The sequence below is a fragment of the Bos mutus genome, chromosome 18 (genome assembly GCF_027580195.1).
Source record: "Bos mutus isolate GX-2022 chromosome 18, NWIPB_WYAK_1.1, whole genome shotgun sequence".
In the NCBI taxonomy this organism is placed as follows: domain Eukaryota; kingdom Metazoa; phylum Chordata; class Mammalia; order Artiodactyla; family Bovidae; genus Bos; species Bos mutus.
This window is the reverse complement of record NC_091634.1, coordinates 14,699,768-14,723,660: the sequence shown is the minus strand read 5'-3', so window position 1 is coordinate 14,723,660 and position 23,893 is coordinate 14,699,768. Positions and strand designations below refer to the sequence as shown.

Sequence of the window (23,893 nt, the reverse complement as noted above, 5' to 3'; positions counted from 1 at the left end):
AGGTTAGTCATTGCAGGTGTCATGGTTGTACAGAGACCACCACATATTTCTTTTAATATTTATCTTTATGTACTTATTTGGCTACCCTGGGCCTTAATGGCAGCACGCAGAACCTTTGATTTTTATTGTGCATGCGGAATCTTTGGTTGCCACATGTGGGACCTTAGTTCCCTGACCAAGGATCGAACCCAGGCCTTCTGCATTGGGAACTCAGAGTCTTAGCCATTGGACCACCAGGGAAGTCCCATAGGTCACCCCTAATATGAGTGTGTCCCCAAAGGAGTAATCACCAAATCTGCCTCCTTTCTCACTGATTCTGGTCAGGGACCTCTGACCTATCCCCAGTGCTATAAATGGCTGCAGCCAGCACAGGGGTGCTGTCTTTCAGCCAGACTGTGTGGATGGGGCTTTACAGATCCCCCAGGTCCTCCCGGTGACCCTATTTCTAGAGGAGGAAACTGATGCACAGTTAAAAGTGCATAGCCTGGGTCACCCAACTGGAAGTGGCAGAGCTGGGATTCATACCTAGAAAGAGAACTGGCGGGGTATCTCATCATGGGAAAGACTCAGACAAGGCTCGCATCCAAGGCCGGACTCGCGCCTTCTGATGACTGCTGACTTCTCGGAGGAAACAGTCGCCTATTTGGGGGCACATGCTCCATTGCACGAAAAGCGGAGTGAGCTGGTGAAGGACAGAGGAGCTGTACTCTGAGGGGACCCAGGGCACTGAGGTGGAAGCCCCCCACCCCCCGCAACCAGCCCCTCTGCTGCAGGCCCCAGTCAGCCCTGCAGCTCTGCCTCAGGAGAGGGCCGAACAGCCCCATTTTGACTGCTTTGTCGCAGGACGCTGAACTCACCGGCCTGCCTTCTCCCCACCATGAGAGCAGCACGGCGTGGGGGTCGGGAAGGACTCCCTCATTGGCCGCTCACCCCTCGTCACTCAGTTTTTCTCTCTTTAAACTGGCATGACATCCTCCCCACCTCCCAGCTGTGAGGACTTCCTGAGGTAACTCCCGGGAGGACCCCAGCACGAAGGTTGAGCTGCACAGGGCTGAGCAGGAGAGGGGGTGACCAGGGTGGCCAGGCTGGGGCCCCACAGAGCAGGAGACAGAACCCGTGGTCATCAGCGCCCCCTTCCTCAGCCATCCAGGGCATCTCCTCCCCGCCAGGCTGGTCTCAGCCCAACTGAAAGGCTGGCGTGTGGTGGCCCTGCCGGCCCTGGTCCCTGCAGACAAGGCCTGGTGAGGAGGAGGCAGGCATGCCCTAGGGAATAGCCTGCTTATTGCTTACAGTGGAGCAGTGGTTGTGGCGGGTGATCCCCCAGGTCACATCTCAGGACCCAGGCTCCAAATGTCCTCATCCATAAGAAGGGCAGTCTTGGGACTTCCCTGGTGGTCCATTGGTGAGGACTCCCACTTCAACTGCAGGAGGCATGGGTTCAATCCCTCTTCTGGGAACTAAGATCCCATATACTGCATGGCGTCACCAAAAAGTGGGGGAAAAAATGAGCAGGCTGGGGCCTGAGAGGGAGCGCGTGCTCAGGGGGCGAGCTTTGCTGCAGCTGCCGTTACTGCCACCGCAGTCAGGGGCAGTCCCCTGAGTCAAGCCCAGGACCCGACTCTGCGGTCACTGTGTCAGAAGCTCTCAGGGTATCAGTGCTCTTGCCGGTAAAGCGAGGCGATGGAAGTGATGGCCATAGGGAAGGAACATAGCCCCGTGAGACACCCCAGCCCCAGAGTGGGGGCACACCCCCCCAGAGCCTCTGTCACTGCGCCCAGGCACACTGAGCACTGCGTTCGTTCATCAAGAGCGAATCTCAGGCGGCTCAGAGCACGGGGCAGATGTGGCTTCCGCGCATCCTCCACTCACCGTGTCTCGGTCCCCAGCCTCTAAAGGGGAAGACAGGGGTGTCTCCCTCCCCGAGGCGGCACAAGGAGTCAGCGAGGCCTCGGAAAGGGCCGCTCAGCATTGGCATTAGCATCTAGCGGTTTCCTCGAGTTTAGGGGCCCTGGGTTCAGCTCAGCACAGCCACGGAAGCAGCAGCATCCCCACCCCACGGCAGGGTCGACCCCCACCCCCACCCGCCTCTCCCAGCCAGCCTTCCAGGAAAATCGGCCTGCCGCCCAAAGCGCAGACTCGATGAGTGTCCTCGCCAGCGAGGCTGGCAGAACCCCCAGCTCAGGCAGGCCAACCGACAGTGGTGCTAATTAGCTTAATTAACCCAGCCCCAAGGGAGCTGCCCGGGTTGGAGGCCAGAGCTCCCAGTCATCTGGGATCAGACCCAGCCAAGTCAGAGCCTTTGGTCGCCTTCCACTCCTGGCCCAGCCATCACGGGAAAAAGAAGTTGCTGTTGTCCCGCTCCTAACTACAGGGCCTTCTTTGTCATTTTTCTGTCTCCCTCTTTCTTTTCTAACGTGAGTGGTTTAATTCCCTAGTGTGGCAAATGCAAGTTCAAACAACACGGGCAAATTAGGGACTCTGTCCAAGGCTGTCAGTCAGAACTTTGAGAGAGGGTACCTCCTCCTGGGTGTTTTCTTCATTTGTGTGTTCGATGGTAAAACACGCAGAGGATAAAAACCAAACTAGTTCAAAAGGGTATGCCGTGAAAACCAGGCCTCACTCCCTTCCCTGGCCCCCAGCCATCTAGCTCCCCTCCCCAGAGCAACCATTGTTTCATTTCTTGTCCATCCTTACAGAAATGTTCTGAACACGACTGAGCACACGTGAGTGTGTGTGTTTCCTTCCCGCCCCCCGCTTTTTTTTATCCATGGGGTCACCTCCTGTCTGTGCTGCAGCCTCTTTGACTTGCTCTTTTCTCAGCTTGGCGACAGCTCCATATTAGACAGAACACAGAAGGTGATCTCATTCTTTTTAACAATCAGAGTCGAGTCCATTTTATCCTCAGAGGTCATTAGATTTAAACATTTATAAAGGCCAAAGATCTTGAGAAGGAGGAAAAAGATCAGAGGTGCACAAACCCAGTTTTTTGTGTTTTTTTTTTCTTTTAACCTGGAATGAATGCCATCTTAAATTATTGCTTAGAATTTTCAGTTTAGACAATACATTAGGAAATCCTCCCAGAAGAAAGAGAGTGTGGACAAAAATGATGAGTTTGACTCTCCAAACTGAATTTCATCATATTTTATTCCTTTTAGACATGTCATAGCTGCCCACTAACAGTGTCAGGCCATGTGGAACTTGCAGTGTATAGATAGATGTGGAGCTGAGGGTCGGAAAGAAGGTTCTAGCAGGATTTCTTCCAGGAAGCCAGCCCTCCGCTGGAGAATCAAGAGAGCCCCACTCAAGTCCTAGGGGTCCTGAGAGCTGGGAAGATAGTTTCAGCAAATGAACCCAAATAGAGCAAGTAAGGAATGCTTGTGTTCTCCTGGCTTGACTTTTTAAAGTATCTCTATCCTTTTATTTATTTATTTTTGTTGGCTGTGCTCGGTCTTCATTGCTGTGCACTGGCTTTCTCTAGTTGCAGCAAGAAGGGGCTACTCTCTACTTGCGGTGCGAGGGCTTCTCATTGTGGTGGCTTCTCTTACTGCAAGCATGGGCTCTGGGGTGCGTGGGCCTCAGCAATTGTGGTACACAGGCTTAGTTGCTCCATGGCATGTGGGATCTTCCCAGACCAGGGAGAAAACCCATGTCCACAGCATTGGCAGACAGATTCTTAAACACTGGACCACCAGGGAAGTCCTCTATACTTTCTCCTGGTTTATGGAAATCATTTAAGCTTGCTGGGAAAGGAAGGGAGAGCAGAAGGGAGGTTGGAAAGAAGGAAGGAGATGGGTAGGGAGGTCAGCTGATGGGTTGGAAGGAAGGTCAGTTCTGTGTGATACACAGTTAATAACTCAGTCGGTGTGCCTGCTGGCCTCATCCCCACCCTGGACGTAAACACAAGACTGCAGGTGAGGTGGGAGGAGTGGGACCCCAAAACAGTTACACAGGATGAATCACTGGGAGATGAAGACAGTGAAGAAGTAGCACAGGAGAGTGTGAGGTAGCTCACCTGGGCTGGGAGGCAGCCACAAAAGGTGGAGTGTCAGGGAAGGCCTCTCTGAGGAGGTGACATTTGAGTGAAGCTGGGTGGATGAGAAGCTGCCATTTGCGGGGAATGCTGGGGAGGTTGCTCTGGGCAGACAGAACAGCCGGTGCAAAGGCCCTGAGGCAGGGACTTCCCTGGCGTGTTTCAGGAACCTTGGGAAGCCTGTATGGGAGGAGGTGAGGGCTGAGGCAGGGTAGAACAGATTGTTTTGGACCTGGTGGGCTGTGGCAAGGAATGTTTTTAGAAAGAGAATCCCTCCCACATATCCACCTTAGGAGCTGAGAGTTTAGTAAACTTGAATATACCACGCTAAGCTGTGTGTGGCTTTCCTGGTGGCTCAGACAGTAAAGATTCTGCCTGCAATGCGGGAAGTCCTGGGTTTGATCCCTGGATTGGGAAGATCCCCTGGAGAAGGGCACGGCAACCCACTCTAGTATTCTCGCCTGGAGAATTCCATGGACCGAGGAGCCTGGCAGGCTACAGGCTATGGGATCACAGAGTTGGACACAACTGAGTGACTGAGCACAGCACAGCATAAGCTGTGTGTGAGTTTTGTTTCCTAAAAATGCTTTCACACCATACATACCACTTTTTTTTTTAATATTGATTTGGCTGCACCAGGTCTTAGTTGTGGCACACAGGATCTTTAGTTGTGGCATGCAAACTCTCAGTTGCCACATGTGGGGTCTAGTTCCCTGACCAGGGATCAAACCTGGGCCCCTGCATTGGGAGTGTGGAGGCTTAGGCACTGAACCACCAGGAAAGTCCCCATAACTTGTTTACTCCCATGACATATCTGAGCAAACCTCTTCCCACGTCATGTGGACCAAGTTCTCTTGTCTTCAGCAGCTGGAGGGGATTGTTCTGGGGTGCTGCTGGCCCTCCCTGCGGGGCCTCACCCTGCCACTGCTGGCCGGTGCTGTTTCCTCCCTAGTCAGGACTTCACAAAGCGTCCCCGCACACCTGGCACCTTAAAGGGGACACTCCCAGATGTAGAACTCCTAGGGTGGAGAGAGTGCACGGTTTTACATTTTCAGCAGGTCATTTTACACCCTTCCCAGAGGGGAGCCTCATGGGCAGCGCCCCTTGTGCAGGGGATTCTGGGAAATGGCAAAATCAAAAGGGAAGCGGCAAGGGTGAGGCCCTTTTGAGCTCCCAGGGGAATGGCATGTACTCTGGGGTGTGTGTGTGTGTGTTTCTTGCTTTTGTCTGTTTCTCTCTTTTGGATAGAAAGCTTTTCGTTTGCCCAGAAAGCATACTTGCCTAAAAATGACGGAGCCAGAATTACCCTAGCCCTGGAATTCTCATTTGAGAAGGAATACGACCTAACAAGAAAAAAAAAACTTAACCACCCTCTCTTCCTTCCTTTGTTGAAACCCCAAGGCTGGCAGCTGAGAAAATAAGAGAAAAAATAAAAAACATAGACTTCAGTACCCTCAGGAGCCCAAGATATCTTATTTCTTCCTGAGTTCAAAGACTCGTTTCTTTTTCTTTCTTGAGTTACACAATGATGAAGTCTGGGTGTCAGCTCTTTTTAAACTAGTTTTTATTATTATTTTTGTCATAATACATGATGATAGCAAAATAAATTCAACCAGTTAAGAAGGGTGTTTTTATCAGATGAAAAGTGAAAGTCTCATTTTTCCACCTTCTAATATGACTCCTACTTCCCAGAAGTAATCATTGTTCATAATTTCTTCCAGGATTTATTTTTTAATGTATAAAAGCTTTTTAAAAAATATTTATTAATTTATTTGGCTGTGTCTGGTCTTAGCACGTGGGATCTTTGTTGGGGCATGTGAGCTTCTCCAGTTGGGGTGCCTGTGTTTCTCTTTAGTTATGGTTCCTGGGTTCAGTTGCCCTGCAGCATATGGGAATCTTAGTTCCCCGACCAGTAATTGAACCCACGTCCCCTGCATGGGAAGGTGGATATTTAACCATGGGACCACCAGGAAAGTCCCTATAAAAGCATATTATTGCACCCAATGTGATTATGTTTCACATACTATACATCTTTCATACACCATCTCTTTGGTAGAAACGTGACAGCCAAGCACTGTCGTGATGCCTGTGGGCGCTGCAGCCCGGTGGCCTGGACTGGAATCCTAACTCCTCTGCTCCCAGGCTGTGTGACTGTGGACAGTTACTTTAACCTCTCTGTATCTCAGTTTCCCACCTGTAAAGTGGAGATGCCAATTAACAGTGGCTCCCAGGGAGGGCTGCTCTGTAGATGTCACAGGTTAGCTCACATGGAGCCCTCGGACTGGTAGATAGCACCCGGCTCTGTGCTTCTGTTGGCTGTCATTATTTCTTTCCTGGGGGGAGAGGGTGGCAACACCTCAGATGAGGGATCCAGTGTTGGCTGGAAAAGTAGGACCTGATCCCAAAGGCTGGGCCAGACTCAGAAGGCAAGAGGAGACTGCAGGGGAAGTCCCAGGAATGGAGGACAGAGAGCCCCCAGAAGCCAGCCTGGGCCAGGGAGCTGGGGTGACAGCCTGTGGTGCCTGCAGAATGGGATGGAGCAATAGGAGGGGACTGTGTGCAGCTCAGGGTGCCCAGCACCTCCAGAGAAACGGTCAGAAGAGCAGCTCTCATCTCCCCAGCGTCCGCCCGGTGAGGTGCTGGCCAGGCAGTTTGCAGCAAATTCCAAAATGTAGTAAGGTCACTGTGTTTTCCTGCAAACCAAGGATCAGAGAGGTGGTGTGACTTGCCCAGGGTCCCACAGCAGGAACAGGCAGTCTAGACTCAGAGCCAGACCTGTCTGCCCACCAGGGCTCCTGCTCTTAACCCCAGACTGTGCCTCAGTGACTTTTAGATCATAGAGTCTTCTGGAAGGCAGCCCTGGGTCAGCTTTGGGAATGCTAAAGAAGAGTGGTGATCAGAGTGACCTGGCTCACAAATCAGCTTCTGAAACAAGATTGGAAGTTGTTCAGTCATGTCCGACTCTTTGTGACCCCGTGAACTATATAGTCCATGGAATTCTCCAGGCCACAACACTGGAGTGGGTAGCCGTTCCCCTCTCCAAGGGCTCTTCCTAACCCAGAGGTCAAATGCAGGTCTCCCGCATTGCGGGAGGATTCTTTACCAGCTGAGCCACCAGGAAGCCCAACGAAAATGGGAGACCCAGTAGAAAAGCCAAATAGTAGCAGTCAGAGGCTGCTCCAAGCCCTTGTGCCTCGTCTTCTGGGTCCTCCCAGCCACCCTGGGATGCGTGAGCCCACCCCACGTGATGGAAAGCAGAGTGAGGGGGATCTGGTGCCAGGCCCTGGAGCGCCCAGGCCAGAGGTCTGCTGTCTGTGGCCCAGCCCTGGCCCAAAGGGACCGGTCCCCCAGGGGAGTCTAACTCTGTGGGACCCTCTCCCTCTTCTGTGGCTGGAGTCCCTGCTCCACACCATCCCTGTTTTCCACCTGAACAACTCTGGAGTTTCCTGTCTCCTTGTTGCCATGAGGGTGATGTCTCTGTCCACAACTCTTCTAAAGCACAAATCAGGACCAGTCACTCAACAGCTCAGACTCTCCAGATACAATCCTGAGACCCCTCTGTGGCTCATAAGTTCCTGAACACCTGCCCCAGCCCCTCCCAGGCCTCCCCTCCTCCCCCTCACCGTCTTGCCCCCTACGCCTCTGTAAACTCACCAGGCTTGTTCACACGCCTCAGCCCAACACTCGCTGATCCCTCTGTCTGGCATCCTCTTCTACCAGCAGATTCCTGCCTTCTTCCCTTTCTGCTCAGATGTCATCCCCTTAGAAAAGCCTGCCTTGGGGCTTCCCTGGTGGTCCAGTGGTTGAGACTCCATGCTTCCAGTGTAGGGGGCACGGGTTTGATCCCTGAGCAGGGAACTAAGATCTCCGTGCCATGTGGCACTGCCAAAAGATGACAAGAAAACCCAGCCTCCATCCCCAGAGACCCCTATCCTTTTACCCAGCTTTATTTCTCTTCAGAATACCTCTCTCCACCTCGCACTGTGGGGTCTCCCGCTCATTTATTCACGGTCAGTCTCTGACGGGTCTGCTCCACGTTCACTGCTGTATTCCCGCTGCTGAGCACACACACGGCACAGAGTGGGTTTCCAGGACACATCTGGGGGGTGGGCAAGTGGAGAGGATAACCCAGGTCTCGTCTCTGTCCATCTTCACCGGGTGACGTGAGGACGCCGTGGTCACTCATCCAGTGGCGGTTGGCTCCCTGGGGTCAGAATGGCTTTGAGAAGTGACTCAAGCCTCCCAAGACCCTTCTGACTGTGACCTTCTCCTTCCAGGCAGGTAGACAGCAGCACGAAAAACGTCTTCGGGCAGCCGCGGTTGAGGGCCTCCCTCCGAGACCTCCGCTCCCCACGGAAGAACTACAAGTCCACCATCGAAGATGACCTAAAGAAACTCATCATCATGGACAACCTGGCGCCCGAGCAGGAGAGAGACACAGGCGTACGTAGAGGCTGCCCCCACCAGGCACACACCCATGCTCCTGTGCATGCAATCAGACAGGCAGAGGGAGGCGGGGCTGGGCCGGGGCGGCTCCCTGCACTCGCTCCAGCCTCTTCCTGCCCGCGGCACCTACCAGCCTATTGGAGTGTGCGTGTGCCCCTGCAGCCAGGAGTCAGGATGTCACGTTGGTCAGGGATAGGATCACAGTGTGAGCCAGCCTGGCAGGCTCGCTGGGGCTTTATACCCACTGGACCGCTCTCATATCCTTTTCCCTGAGCGCAGGGTGGAAGCAGCACCTGCCTGCCCAGACCACAGGACCAGGAATGGAGGGGAGTGCTCAGGGGGCACTTGGGCTCCTGTGACCCAGAGGTGGGGGAGGCCAAAACAGCAGGCGTTCTCTGTCCCTCTCGTCTCTGCCTCCCCTGGTGGGCCAGGCGCTTGGGCAGGTGCACTCTTGTTGGGACCTGGGTGGCCCCAGTCTCTGCAGGGTTTCCCTCCCACCAGCTCTGGGGGGAGCCAGCACTCGTCCCAGGTGGTCCCCACCAACACCTGGGTCTCCTGCTCTAGCTGAGGTCACCCCACCTTCCCTACCTCCCCTGGAGCTGGAGAGTGGGGTCGGCCCTCCAGACCCAAGTGGGCTGCAAAGAGGGGAGGAGGAATCCTCAGAGAGAAGTGGGGTACTTTGGGCAGAAATGGATGCTGGGTGGGTGAGGACTGCAGATGGTGGGGAAGAAGCATCCGAGGGCAGTAACCATGGGCCTGGCCGTGACCACACCCCTGTCCTGGCAGCAGTCTCCACAGAAGAGCCTGCAGCGGACGCTGTCAGATGAGAGTCTGTGCAGTGGGCGTCGGGAGCCCAGCTTCGCCAACCCTGCCGGCCTGGAGCCGGGCCTGCCCAGCGACGTGCTCTTCACCAGCACCTGCGCCTTCCCCTCCAGCACGCTGCCCGCCCGCCGCCAACACCAGCACCCCCACCCACCTGGCGGCCCTGGCCCTGTCCCCACCACCGCTAGCAACAGCTTCCCCGAGAAGAAATGTGAGCCCGGGAACCTGGAGGCTGGTTGTGGGTGGAGGGAGCAGGAGGGCATGAGCATGTGGATCACCTCGAGGTCAAAGGCCATGGGTCATCAGTGTCAAAGTCAGGTGAGGGTGGGAACTGAAGTACATGGGAGCGTCCGGGGACCGCAGTGGTTCAGCACATTGGGTGTCACCCTCAGAGCAAGGAATTGTTGGCCAAGCATCAGTCACCTAGGAATGGGGGGCCCCCAAGGATTGAGGTCATCTGAGACCAGAGAGAGGGCATTAGTCTCTCTAGGTGTCTCCAGACTGGAAGCTCATTACTAGGGCCTTGAGGATCAGGGTTTCCATTATATGTGCCCCTTCCCCAGCTCCCTGTTGCAGCACCAAACAGATTACCTCATGAATTTTTTTTTAATATTTATTTTTATTTATGTATTTATTTGGGTGCTCCGGGTCTTAGTTGCAGCATGCAGGATCTTTAGTTACAGCCTGTAAACTCTTAGTTGTGGCATTTGGGCTCTAGTTCCCTGACCAGGGATCAAACCTGAGCCCCCTGCATTGGGAGCACAGAGTCTCAACCACTGGGCCACCATGGAGGTTCCTGTCTTCACATACATGACTTCCTCCAGGCCTGCCAGCTCTCAGCAGGAGGGGATACAGTGGTGTGACCACCATCAGCAAATATTTACTGAAGGAAGTGCTATGTGCACGGTTGCGCGCTGGCTGGGGTGAGCTGTCCTTCAGTCCGCACTGTAACCCTCTATCCGCAACCTCAGAGGCTCTGAGACCAGAAGGCAGGGCAGAAGTCTGGGCCAGGCGCCCCCGGCAGTGCCCGACCTAGACGGATATACGGCTGTTCATGGCCCTTCTTCACCCCACTCGGCATGAAGCGTCTGTTGCTGAGTTGAGGAACACGGGTGTGTTGAATGGGGGCCGCTGCCAACCTTTCTGGGTGTATGTGCATGTATAGAGTATGTCATTACTTTGTCAGATCGCCACAAACTTTGACTTCAGAGATGTGCCCACCCCAGGTTTCAGCTGAGGGACTGTGCCCTGTAGCATCTGATGGAGCCCTTTTGTACACCACAGAGGGTGGGATGGAGGCTCAGGGACTTTTTTTTGAGGGCTTCTGTCTCCCCCCTTAAAATTCTTCCACAGCTTCTCATTGACCTCGTATCTGGGTCCGTAGACCTTGCCCTGGTATTCTGGGGCTCCACCCTAGGGCCCTTCCTCAGCGCCTCCGTGAGAACCCCCTGGCCCACTCTCTCCTCGGGGTATCCAAGTGACCCCCCCTGCCCGCCATGCTGCTCCCCCAGCCCCGTGCTGGCCCTGACTCCCGCTTCCCCTTTAGGGCTTCGCTCAGATCTGGCTCTTTGCTGGAGTCTCCCAGAAGCCCCAGGCTGGATCCTCCCTCCCAGTTTAAACTCCAGAGCCCCTGTTCTGCCCCTCCGTTGCCTTCTTCCCACTGTCTCCAGCCCCTGGACTGGGCCAGGCTCTGCTGTAGGCTCTGGGCACCCAGCAGTGGGGGGCACACAGCACCTCTGCCCTGGTGGCACTGAGCTTCCCGGCGGTTTCTCTTGCTTCCCTGATCTTCACTCTGTGTCTCCTTCATCAGCCTCTCGCCTCCACTGCCCTGTCTGTGCCAAAGGCAGGGCCTGGCACGAGGAGGCATTTGACACATGGTGAGAAGGCAAGAGACGGGCCAGGGCAGGAGGGTGCACAGAGATCACAGACAGACAGACAGACAGAGCGCCTGCCTGGCTCTACCTGTACTTTAAGTCATGTCAAAGATGCTGCCTCCTCCAAGAAGTCCTCTCCCTAACCAGGCTGAGTCAGGCAGCTCCTCTGGGCACCCCTTGCCCCGGCTCCCTCCCGTCCCGTCATGCTGTCTCAGCCTTGTGTTTCCCCATCACAGCCCCTCTCTCTCCCGGTGGTCACTGTGTGGGAATGAGTCTGTCTCCCCCGCTGGACTGGAGACTCCCTAAGAGCAGGGCCCAGGGTTGTTTGGGTCCTTACAGTGACCGCAGCCCAGGGCCCTCTCTCTCATGAAATACACACACACACACACACACACACACACATATCCTTCTCTGTGCCCATCTGACTCTCCTGTCCTCCTGAACCTGAGAGTCCCATCTGGCTGGGGCCCCAGGCCTTTCCACATCTCCACGCCTGCTCGAGAGCCCTTCCCAAGCCACGTCGGGGCTGAAGAGGGGCTGTCAGCCCGGTCCCAGGCTCCGCTGATGAAGAGCCCTCAAGGCCAAGGAGCCTCTCACGAGGCAGTGCCTGAGATGACTGGCGTGGCAGAGGCAGTTGCTCCCGCAGTCCCCACCTGCTCGGCTGTGAGACACTAGGAGGCTGGAAATGGGAGCGTGGGGATCGAGGACCTCCTTCAGCCTGCCTTCTCATCCATTCCCCTGAGCATTCATTCACTTGCCAACTAGCACCTCGCATCCTGAGAGCCGGGTGGCCCGAGATTGTGGTCAGGTCCTGACCTCACAGCTGTAACCTCCCTGTGCCTATAGAAAAAGCACCCACCTCAGTGAGTTAATCCGAGAATCAAGCTAGTACATGGAAAACACCAAACTCAGGTCCTGATATGCAGTAAGCGCTGAAAAACACTCTAGCTGTTGATGTATTTATTTGTCAGTGTTTTGTCGCCAGGAGAGAGCATTCTAACCTCTCATCAGTCAGGTTTTTGTCTCTGAACTAAGACATGAACAGGGAGCCTCTCAAGACCAATGCCGCATGGGGCTGGGTCGGCGTCAGGCCCCACATGTTAAAATCAGGTGCCCCCACCAGCGAGAGAGAGGGTGCAAGGCAGCTAGCTTCCTGCTCTGAGCCCCAGTCACCCGCTCTGTCACGCAGGGTCATAGTAGCTCTTCCCTCCTGGCTAATTTGGGGGAGTGGGGGCTAAGAGATGATCGCTGCAGTACCCGGTGTGGTGCCCGGCGAGAGGATGAGCCTGGGGTACATGGAGCAGGCCCAGCCTTTCTTGCCGGAGTCACCGCCTGACCTCCGTGCTTCACCGTCGCCCTCTGCCCTCCCCTGTAGGGTCTGTGAGGCCCCAGCGAGTCAGGGCCTAAGCCCCACAGGAGGCCTCCATCTCTGCAGCAGATGTCGCCGTTGACACGCTGCTGGTGCCTTCCATCGCTTCCAGCACCCCGAGACTCTTTCTCTGCTTGTCATGTCATGCCTGAACCCACCAGGTCTCCCCACAGTGACCCTAAACCCCAGCCGTACCCCAGAGCTCCACGATCTGTCTGCAGCCTGGCACTCTGCCCTCTGCTCCAGACGCACATGGTCTGCACGCCACCCACGGCTCCGTGCGGGTGTCTCAGGCATCTCACACTCACACCTCCAGAAGCCTCCCTTCTGGTCCCGCCCTCAGCCCTCCCAACTCAGTGCCAGCTCCCAGATCCTGAAGTCCTCCCAGAGGCCCCTCTGTCTCACACCCACGTCCACCCTCAGGGACTGCTTTTGGCCCCACCTGCCAGGCAGACCCAGGACCTTGTCCCTCCAGCCGTACCGGGTCCTGTCTGCCTCCATCTCCCTCCTGGACCGTCCCAGGAGCCTCCTCACAGCCTCCCTAATCCCCCCACACAAAGCTGGAGGGACTCAGTGGATACCTGCAACAGCTCAGAACCCTCCTCTGGCTCCATCTCACTCAGGGAAGCGGTACGGTTCTTGTCATAGCCCCCAGGGGCCCTGCGCCACCCGGCCCTGTCAGCACCTTCTGTCCCGGCCACGCGGGCCTCCTCTTTTTTGTAAGTCTGTCTGTGCCGGGTCTTAGTTGTGGCGTGTGGGGTTTAGTTCCCTGACACGGCATCGAATCTAGGTCCCCTGCAGTGGGAACATGGAGTCTCAGCCACTGGGCATCTACAGGAGTACCCTCCTTGGTGTTTCTTAAACGTCCAGGCACGTTCCCGCTTTAGGGATTGATTTCTCACTGGTTGGTTCATCTGCCCAGAATGCTCTTCTCCCAAGGTGTACCCCCTGACCACACCCCAACAGCCTCGCCTCCTTCTGAGTTTTGTACAAAAGGCCATCTTCTCCACGAGGCCTCCTCGGCGCCCCATTTCACATCATACCCACATAAATATCCAAGACTCCTACCCCCTTACCCTGCTGGTTGTTTTCCTTGGCATTTATCATCTAATAAATATAATTTATTCATTTAATTATATATAAGTGTAACAGTTATGTAACGTTACATAATTGTATGGGAAGTGTAAAGGAACGTGTTCATTTCTTTATTTCTCCCACGCTGTCACTCACACCCATCCTCTCCCCACCCAGCCACCATCTCAGCCTCCGAGCTCTCACTGGCCGACGGGCGGGACCGGCCCCTGCGGCGTCTGGACCCGGGAATGATGCCGCTCCCTGACACAGCTGCTGGCCTCGAGTGGTCCAGCCTGGTGAACGCAGCCAAGGCCTATGAAGGTAGGCGCCTTCCACTCAACCCCAGCAGATCCCACTCCCTTCTCTGTTCTGGAAGGATCCACAGAGGGCATTGAAGCTTTTTGTTTTTTCTAGCTTACTATATTTTACTTGTGCCTCTATACTGCTGTGCTCAGCCGTGTCTGACTCTTTGTGACCCCATGGACTGGAGCCCACGAGGCTCCTCTGTCCATGGGATTCTCCAGGCAAGAGTACTGGAGTGGGTTACAGTTTCCTCCCCTAGGGGATCTTCCCGACCCAGGGATCAAACCCATGTCTGTTGCATTGGCATATGGGTTTTTACCACAGAGGCACCTGGGAAGCCCACTCAGCCTCTTTGTCAACATTACCTTTTCTTTTTTTTTTTTTTGTCAAACTGGGCCTTTTTCTAAGAAGGAAGATGTGTTTTCTTTTTAATTTACTTTCTAATTGGAGGAAAATTGCTTAAAAAATATGGAGCACTTCACGAATTTGAATGTCATCCTTCTGCAGGGGCTATGCTAATCCTCCCTGTCCACCCACTTTTAGTGTATGTGCTGCCAAAGCGAGCACGGCCTCGAGGCTTTAAAGGGGGACACACTCAGGTTCCAGGATCGGGGGAGGCCAGGGTTCACATCCTCCCTGTCACTTGCTCACTGTGCAGTCCTGGGCAAATGTCTTCGTCTCTCTGATGCCCCCAGCTAGCTTGTCTACAAAACAGGAACGAGACTGTACCCACTGCCTAGGGCCACAGGGAGGAATCTATGAAAACTGTTTATAAAACTTGTCATCACAGAACATGCCATCAACAGAGAGTGCTCCCTGTTACTATTTTAGTGCGGAAGTGTAGTGATCCCAGTTGTACTTAGATGTACTTGGGCTACAAGTGGCAGAAAATCCAGTGACTTAAACAAGGTTTTATGCAGTGAAAATTCCAGGGGTGGGCAGTGAGGCTGGTGGGTAGTAAAAATTTCTGGGGTGATCATTTCTGATTAGGGTCAGGTTCCTTCCCCTACTGCTCTGCCCTTCCTGAGGACCTCACCCTCACAGTTGGGCTGCCAGAGCTCTGGCCATCACGTCCAGCTCTGCCCGCAGGTAGAGACGGACACCCACCCCACCCCACCCCACTTGAAGGATGCTTTCCATAGCCTCACCTTCCCCCTGCACTTACATCCCATTGGCCTGAGTGTCATGGCCACACTTTGCTACAGGGCAGGCTGGGGAATGAGGACCTGTGCACGGCTGAAATTTGGGATCTATTATTACGGAGAAAGAGAAAACAGACCATAAGACAGCTGGCTGTCTCTACCATTTCCATCCCACGTGTCCTTGGGCAAGCACCTTTACCTTTCTCAGCCTCGGTTTCCTCATCTGTGAAACCCTGACAGATAAGGATATATTCTTCTGGCTCATTTTTCATCTTTTAGGCCTCAGCTTTGCAGTCCCTCCTCTAGGAAGCCCTCCCTCATATCCCTTAGTCTGGATCAGACACCTCCTCCTGTTTCCCATGGCCCTGACCCCTCAGCCTGTGCCCTTGCTTTCTTTTTAATTAATTAATTAATTTGGTTGCATCAGGGCTAAGTTGCAGCACTCAGGCTTCTCTAGTTGTGGCTCAGGGGCTTAGTGGCCCCAAGCATATGGGATCTTAGTTCCCTGACCAGGGATTGAACCTATGCCCCTTGCAGTGGAAGTAGAGAGTCTTAATCACGGGACCATCAGGGATGTCCCCTGCAGTAAGCTGTTTTTAAAAAGTAAAGGAGAAGGGGCTTCCCTATTGGCTCAATTGTAAAGAATTCTCCTACCAGTGCAGGAGACTTGGGTTTGATCCCTGGTACAGGAAGATCTCAGATGCGCATGGCAAACGCCAGGCACCACAACTACTAAGCCTGTGCTCTAGAGCCGGGAGCCACAGCTGCTGAGCCCATGTGCTGCGACTACTGAAGCCCGTGCGCCTAGAGCCTGCGCACCACCACAGGAGAAGCCAGCACAGTGAGAAGCCCTCGCACCGCAACTAGAGAATAGCCCATGCACAGCAGCGAAAACCCAGAGCAGCCAAAAGTAAGGGGTTTTTTTTAAATGTGAAGGAAAAGAGTGCTCAGGAGAATTAAAAACCAGAGAGATCACAGGGCAGGAACCCCAAGGTATGTTGAAGTGTGTTGAAAGGTGTTGAAACGGGTGATGGGTTCATGACCCATGATGCTCTTTTCTCTGCTTTGGGGCCTATTTGAAACTGTTTATATAAAAGCATTTTCAAAAAGCATAAACAGTGAATCCAAGATAGAAAACAGCAGCTATAAAGGATGTTATTTAGAGAATGGGGGAAATTTCCAGGTGGTTGTCTATTAGACGATAATAGCATGTCAGCGTCAACTTGCCTGAGGACGATATTGTGTAGGAAATATGTAGGAGCATCTCTTTCCTTTCTGGAGACGTGTCGTAAAGTACTCATGGGTGAAGTACCAGGATGTTGGTACATTCCCTTCCCCAATGGTTAGGGAAGGAAACACGCACAAATGCAGGAAGTAAGTGTGGCATAACCATTAACAGTGGGTGGATCTTGGGGAAGGGCATTCGGGGTTTCACTGTGCTGTTCTTGGAGCCAGGAGTTAGAAATAAAGGAGCCCGCCTTTGCCTCCCTGGGAGAGGCTCAGCCCCTCCTGTTTGCTCTGTCCTAGGACTCACTTAGTGAGAAGTGTTAGTTGCACAGTCGTGTCCTACTCTTTGTGACCCCCACGGACTGTAGGCCACCAGGCTCCTCAGGTTGGGATTCGCCCAGAATACTGGAGTGGGTTGCCATGTCCTTCTCCAGGGGATCTCCCTAACCCAGGGATTGAACCGGGGTCTCCTGCACTGGGCTTCCCTGTGGCTAAGCTGGTAAAGAATCTGCCTGCAATGCCGGAGACCTGGGTTCTATCCCTGCGTTGGGAGGATCCCCTGGAGAAGGGAAAGGCTACCCACTCCAGTATTCTTGTTTGGAGAATTCCATGGACTGTACAGTCCATGGGGTCACAAAGAGTCGGACACGACTGAGCAACTTTCACTTTCACTTCTGCGTTGCAGGCAGACTCTTTACCGTCTGAGCCACCAGGGAAGCCCCAGGACTCACTCAGCCAGCCACTCTTTGGATGCATTCAGACTGTTTTCGATTTCTGCCATCATAGAAGGACCACCTAACGGTCCCATGTGAAAATGCAGGCACTGGCTCAGGCCCTGCCCCCCCGAGCCAGTCATGCGTCTGGAGGATGGGACCTGGGCATCTTTGCTTTAACCACCAGCCCCATGAGACTGTTTCTCTCTTCCATATACCTGATAGTTTCTGTCTGGTGTCTCTCTTTGCTTTGGAAGTTCCACAGACATCCTCAGAATTAGGACATAATGAATCCCTGTGTCCTCATCAGCCAGTGTCAACGCCATCCACTTCCAGCCATTTTCCCCCCTCACCATTATTGACAAAACCAGGCCATTTCAGCTGAATTGGGGCAGTTCCTTGCCCACACTGCACTCAACTCCTTTCTCTGTCCCTTGTATTTTGTATAAACTGGTCGTCAGATCCGGAGGCTTTCTCAGAAACAGGACGGAATATTGTGTTTGTGTCCTGACTTGGTTTGGTTTTTTGGCAAGAATCCATCCTGTATGCCTGTGTGATCTAAGCGGGTGTGATTGGGGAGTGTCCTGGGGGTTTGCGGGAAGGGATTGGCCGTTGCGGGGGGAGGGGTGGTGTGAGGAGGAGCCGGGAGCCCAGCCGACCACTGCGCCCCTCTCCCCCGCAGTGCAAAGAGCCGTCTCGCTGTTCTCTCTCAACGACCCAGCTCTGAGCCCGGACGTCCCGCCTGCACACAGTCCTGTCCACAGTCACCTGAGCCTGGAAAGGGGGCCCCCGACCCCCAGGACCACCCCTACCATGAGGTGAGGCTCCCCTACCCCGCCGTCCAGGCAGGAGGCCACCCTGCAGGTCCCCCACCCCCTCAGCAGTAGCAGGAGGGGCAGCCACTGCCTCATCTAACAGACTTTGGGCTCATCTACTCGCTGGGGCCCAGCGGGGACCGAGCAGTGTCGGTCCTGACCTCACATGGAGGCCCTGTCTCCTCGGAGGCCCTGTGCTTCTCACAGCACAGTGATCATTGTTCTGCTGCTTTGAAAATCGATAAGCGGTACCCCCAGTCTTCCCTGCCCGCTGCCTCACATCCGCCCCCTCTATCCACCCCACTCCCAGCCTCCAGCCTGCCCTGTCTGTCCCCGGGTCTCCTCCTCTGCAGGTTCCTAAATTACGTGCCGGTGCCCCTGACATTTCTCTCTCACCTCGCCCCTGGCAGGCCCCGGGGCAGGACTGTCTGGGGACCCAGCGGTGACTGGAGCCCGAGCCCTGTCCTCACAAGGCTTCCAGGGGCGGGGAGGCGGGCGGGAGGCAGGCCTCTCCCATTTGTCATCTCACATTCGATGCAGCATGTTTGAGTGCACTAGCTTGGCAGAAAATAGAATCACAAAGAGGGAGAGAGGATGGAAATGGCAGGCTTGCATGTCCGTGGATTTAAATAGTGCATTCCACACTCAGCTGCATGCTTCACCGTGCGGAGTGACGTGTGCAACAGTAGTGCACTCTACTGTATGGGCAGTTGAAGCGCTTTTCGGGGGTGGTTTTGACTCTTCTTGTTTTTCACTTCACACCCTGGCTTTAGACCTCCACAAAGACTGGCCCCGCTGTCACAGCAGAGCTGGGCGGCCCCGAGACGGGGCACTGCAGTGGGCTTGGGAACAGGGGTTGTGTAGAAATGCCAGGACCTGTTGCTTCCCGGCAGACTCCTGGACTCCTTTTGCCCTGAGCTGCTGACCCCCTCCCCCTGTGACTGCAGCTCCCCCAGAACAGGGAGGAAAGAGTGGGGGGCGCGTGGGGAGTGGGCAGCGAGTCCTTCCCGCTCCTTGGGCGGACGCCCTGCCTCTCTTCTCATCCATCCCGGGTGCGTGCGTTCCCACCGCACCCAGAGGAGCCTTCTGCAAAAAGAGGCTTTTCCCTTCCTCTGCAGGGGCCAGGCAGGCCCAGAATGGGGGAACCCACTCAGGAGGAGCCACAGGCTGGGGTCCTGGGTACAGCGTCCCTGCCTGAGCCGCTCAGACTTTACACATCACGGGGAGGGCTCTCAGGAACGAGGGCTGTTACCATCATCCGTCTGGTTACTAGTACTGCCCCCAGGCAGGCCCTCCTGCTCCCGTGCCCGCTTACACACCCCAAGTGCCGGCTCCATGCTAGGGCTTGCTGCTGGGTGCTAGGGTGCTGGGTGGGTGGGTGTGGGGAGGGGGCTTTGTACCACGCTGCCCCGGCTGGCGGGAGATGGGAGGAATTCCTCCTGGAAGCGCACGTTTGGTCCCTCTGCAGGGGCACCACCGCTCACTTCAGGCCTGGTGCTCCCATCCCCACCAGGTGAGGAGCCCGCCCCAGGCGGAGCGCAGCCTTCACCCCCCAGGCACCCCTGGTACTCCAGCCAGGAGAGGACTCCCTGGAGCCTCAGGGATAAGAGGGGCCTGTAGCCCGGACTCCTCCCAGCTGTGGGCGGAGATCCTGACCCCGCCCCCTGCCTTTGCAGCGAGGAGCCACCCCTGGATCTGACAGGCAAGGTGTACCAGCTGGAGGTAATGCTGAAACAGCTGCACACGGACCTCCAGAAGGTAAGGCCGCCAGGCAGCTGCCTCATATGACACTTCCCGGATGCCTGAGGGGTGGGCAACAAGGCTGGGGCTCCCATCTCCACCCCCCATCCCATCTGTTCTAGGAGAGGCCACCCAGCTCTGAATGTAGTCATGAGTGAAGAGCTTGATGGTAGGGAAGGCTGGTAACGCACCTAGAAACTCTTAGAAGGAGAATAAGTTGGCCCAACCTTTTTGGAGGGCGGTCAGACCATATTTATCAAAACCGTAATTGTGTACCTTGTCGACCCAGCAGTTTCACTATGAGAATTCGTCCAATAGAATTCCCAGCACGGGCACGAAGAGACCTGTGAGCAGGGGTGTTCACTGCTGTACCGCTGGCCCTAAAAAACTGGAGCCAGTGCAGCTGTCTGTTCACAGGAGAACAGTGACGTAAATGACAGGACAGCCATGCCGGGGAATGATCTGCTGCGAATTAGTCATGGCAGAAATCTATATATTCACAGACATACAGAAGAAGTCCAGTAACTCAAGGAGAAAACTCAGCATGCAGCAGACCTGCTTCCTAGAACACTGCAACACTTAAAAAATGTCTCCCAGCTGTGGGTCAGAGGGCTGTCTAGAAGGTGACATTCCAGATTGTTCCTTATCTCCAGAGTGTTGGAGAATGAGGAAAAATAAGTGTGGAAGAGACTCTTGCTTATTGTTTTACATACTTCTGGGTAAAGGGCCAGAAGGTGGCCAGGTACAATGTGGAAGCCTCAAGCACAGGAATCGTGGGGGCTCAGGTTCAAATCGCACCCCACCATGTAGGGCTGTGTGACGCTGCATGTTCCCCTGTCCTGAGAGGGCAGCCCTGCGTCCATGTCCCAGCCCCGTCCTCCCTGCATGAGGAGGTCTGGTCTCCTTTCCTGGTCCAGGAAAATAGGGGTCGCAACATCCCACAACCCTTGGGTGGCTGCAGGGCTGGAATGAGGTGATCATAGTAACTGTCACACAGTTACTCCACTTCAGGCTGTGTGCTGAGAGCTCAATATGCGTGACCTCAGGGAAAGCTCTCAACCGCCCCTTTCACAGTTTCCTTGTTTTGTTTTTTTGACGGAGCAGTGGGGCATGTGGGTATTAGTTTCCCAACCAGGGCTGGAACCCGCACCCCCTGCCTTGGAAACTTGAAAACGTGGAGTCTTAGCCACTAGACTGCCGGGGAAGTCCTGTCAACCCCTGCCCTACCCATCCCCACCCCCCGCCCTACCCATCCCCCCCCCCCGCCCCGCTTTTAGAACTGGGGAAACTGGGGCCCAAAGAGTTTGACCCAGAGAGGGTCAAACAGGCCCATGAGGTGACCCGCCTGAGGTTACTCAGCTGCTGAGAAGCAGAGCTGGGGTTTGAACCCTGGCAGCCGGGCAAGGCTCACAGGCCGCGGGGGTCCGTTTAGCGTGCGACCCACTGACACCAGCCCGCGCCCCACAGGAGAAGCAGGACAAGGCGGTGCTGCAGTCAGAGGTGGCCAGCCTGAGGCAGAACAACCAGCGGCTGCAGGAGGAGTCGCAGGCCGCCAGCGAGCAGCTGCGCAAGTTCGCGGAGATCTTCTGCAGGGAAAAGAAGGAACTCTGAGGTGCAGAGGCCACTGCCCCCACCGGCCGCCTGGGCGGGCGTGGGCTCCTGCCCTCCTCTCCCTCGGCCCGGCCCCTGGTCACAGGCGTGACCAAGATTCTGCAGCCCAGGCCCCACTGCCCTTCCAAGGACAGGGACGCTTGGGGCAGCAGTGGGACCTGAGGGAGGCCTCCCCGGGCTGTCTGCTCTTGGTCCTCGAGCCCCAGGGGGCAATGTGGTCTCCAGCCTCCCTCTGAGCTGTTCTCTCTGGTTCCTGGGGGCTGGGCCCATGCCCACACCACCCCCAGGGGGCCCGTCCCACCCTCCCCACCCAGCCTCTTCCTAGGACCAAGCCATCGGAAGCTGTAGGAAGAGGGGAGGGCAGGAGCGAGTCTCCAAACCCCACAGCTCCAGGAGTTCACAAACCACGTTTCCTCACCATGTCCAACAGTATCTGGGCTGGTGGGGCCATGACCCCTGCATGAAAAAGCATGGTGGGAAACCGGCCCACCAGCGTGGAAGCGGGGCCAGGGCTCCCCATCCTCGGTGCACTGGCTCCAAAACGCATGGACTTTGCCCCCTCCCCACCCTATCCTCCAAAAAGCAACCAGGAGCACTTTCTTAGAGTTTCATTTATTTTCTTGAGGGGAGGGGATCCCAGAATGGAAAGAGGAAACGCCAGCATTCCAGAGTTAACTTCTTTGAAGGGGAAGCTATTTGCACACTTGGGACCATTTCCACAGTCTTTTTCAACCAGTCCCCAGACTGCCAGAGGCCGCGGCGCCTGGGCCCCTCCACCTTCGAGCTACTGACGCGGCCGGGCCCAGCGGCCCCCGCTCCTCCATCAGCCCTGGCCTCTTCTGGACACCAGGAGGGCCTCCACCGAGCCCTCAGGTCAGGGCTGGAGAGAAACAGCCTTCATCTCTTCTCTGCTTCCGTTTTCCCTTTACAAGCCCCCCAGCCCATCTCGCAGGCCCCCAGCAGCAACACTGGCGCCCCCCGGGGAACACTGCAGTGCGCACCCCCACTAGACGCTGGTTCTCCAAAGGCAATAAGGGGCAGCTGGCCGGGCAGCCGGGCCAGTGTGGTACTACGCTGCTCACCCAGGAAACAGAGCTTCTTTTTTTTTTCCTTTAAAAACAAACAAGAAAATATATATATATATATTTATTTTTTCATGTAGAGTTGCGCCAGAACAAGTCTGTATGGTCACACAATCTGTGGATTCCCCCAACCTCAAACTGAGGATCGAGGCTCGTTCCTGCTCCCAGTGGGCTGGGGCTCAGTAGGGGGACTCAGAGGGACGCAGGCCTGGGGACCCTGATCCAAGCAGCACACTCCGACTGGGAGGCCAGCGCCAGGCGGCCCAGCCCCACGTCCAGAGACCCCCACCACCACCTCTCTGGGGCCAGAAACCTCAGGGGAGGAGGCCCACACAGGACACAGACTTTTAAGGAGCAGGAGAAAAGGACCCTGATCCTGCACCCCCGCCCCCGCAACCAACCTCTGGCCCCTGAAGCGACACTGCAGTCCCACAAGAAGAGCCCTCGGACCTGCCATCTCCTCTCCCCCAGGAAGGGTTCGGGGAGCGGCCCGCAGGGTCCTCAGCCCTGGCCAACTACTGTGATGTCTCTGCCCCTCTTCCCGGATGGATCCCTCTTGGAAGGGTTCTCCAGGATCACCCACCCCACCCCCACCCCTTTCCTCCTCAGCCCCTAACCTGGAGCCTGTCCCGCCCCACCCTCTTTTTTTAAGTCATCTATCTTCAGACCATTTGAATCATCTTGAGGACCTAATCATGTACATTGACACATGTAAATTAGGATTTTTGGTTTTGTTTCCTGTTGTTTTTTAAGGATCTCTGCGAAGCACATCTATTTAATTCAAGTTTGGTGAAGATAGCAGCAGAGTTTTTTGTGTGTTTTTTTTTCCCTCTTTTTTTCCCCCAATATGTTGATTTGTTTCATCTGGATTTTTTTTTTTAATTCTTTATTGTCTTTCCCTCCCCACCTCCCCTCCCCATTCCAGTCTTGAGATTTTCTGGCATGTTTCTGGAGGTTTCAAAGGAAATAAATGTTTCATAGAAGTGGCCTGTGTGTTCACTAGCTGAGCAGCCCCACGGAGTCCCTGACAAGAGGGGGTGTGATCCAGCATCAGCCTCTTGTCCCAAACACCATCACCCCCAGTGCACACACACCTCTAAGAACCCAGGAGCACCATTCTCACCAACTGCTCTTTCTCAAAACCCTAGCGACAGAAATCCAACACTCAGAATGCAAGAAACATAGTGAAAAGCACAAAATACTAACCCCTGGACCGCCAAGGGATTCCTTCAAATGTAAGAAATTCTTAAAAAGAGGGAGATTCTACCCTCACAAGTCATATACTGGAGGCCCAAAACCCAGACCTGGGGCTTCCCTGGTGGTCCAGTGGTTAAGAATCCGCCTTGCGATTCAAGGGACTCGAGGTCAATCCCTGGTCCGGGAAGATCCCACGTGCCTTGGAGCAAGTAGGCCCACGCGCCTCATCTGCAGAGACTGCACTTTGGAGCCCAGGAGCCTCAACTACCAGGCACTGCAGTTAGAGAAGGCACTGCAGTGACGAGTCTGCACGCCAGAAGAGAGTAGCCCCCGCTCTTCACAACCAGAGAAAGCCCAAGCACAGCCAGGAGTAAATGCATTGAGACAGAAAAGTATTTTTTTTTAATAACGGTCAGCTTGATCTTGGCTGGCCTTGACATGCAGTGGC

The 23,893-nt window shown here is 55.1% G+C and overlaps 1 protein-coding gene and 1 non-coding gene across 6 annotated transcripts in view; one reads left to right on the top strand and one right to left on the bottom strand.

Annotated features, from left to right (window-relative positions):
- Positions 1-22,830, top strand: part of SIPA1L3 (signal induced proliferation associated 1 like 3) — a 253,512-nt gene extending 230,682 nt beyond the window's left edge. For 3 of the 5 annotated variants that reach the window (XM_070387805.1, XM_070387806.1, XM_070387807.1), the window contains 6 exons: positions 8,308-8,473; positions 9,263-9,509; positions 13,793-13,936; positions 17,683-17,818; positions 19,492-19,573; positions 21,023-22,830. In XM_070387805.1, the coding sequence (XP_070243906.1) occupies positions 8,308-8,473; positions 9,263-9,509; positions 13,793-13,936; positions 17,683-17,818; positions 19,492-19,573; positions 21,023-21,166 (919 nt within the window). In that variant the 3' untranslated portion in view covers positions 21,167-22,830. The remainder of the gene's footprint in view (positions 1-8,307; positions 8,474-9,262; positions 9,510-13,792; positions 13,937-17,682; positions 17,819-19,491; positions 19,574-21,022) is intronic. The other 2 variants (XM_070387808.1, XM_070387809.1) reach the window with 2 other exon arrangements.
- LOC138991909 (U6 spliceosomal RNA) lies at positions 14,381-14,485 on the bottom strand. Its single transcript, XR_011467804.1, has one exon. It is a non-coding gene; the product is annotated as a U6 spliceosomal RNA (small nuclear RNA).
- Positions 22,831-23,893: the final 1,063 nt, after the last annotated feature.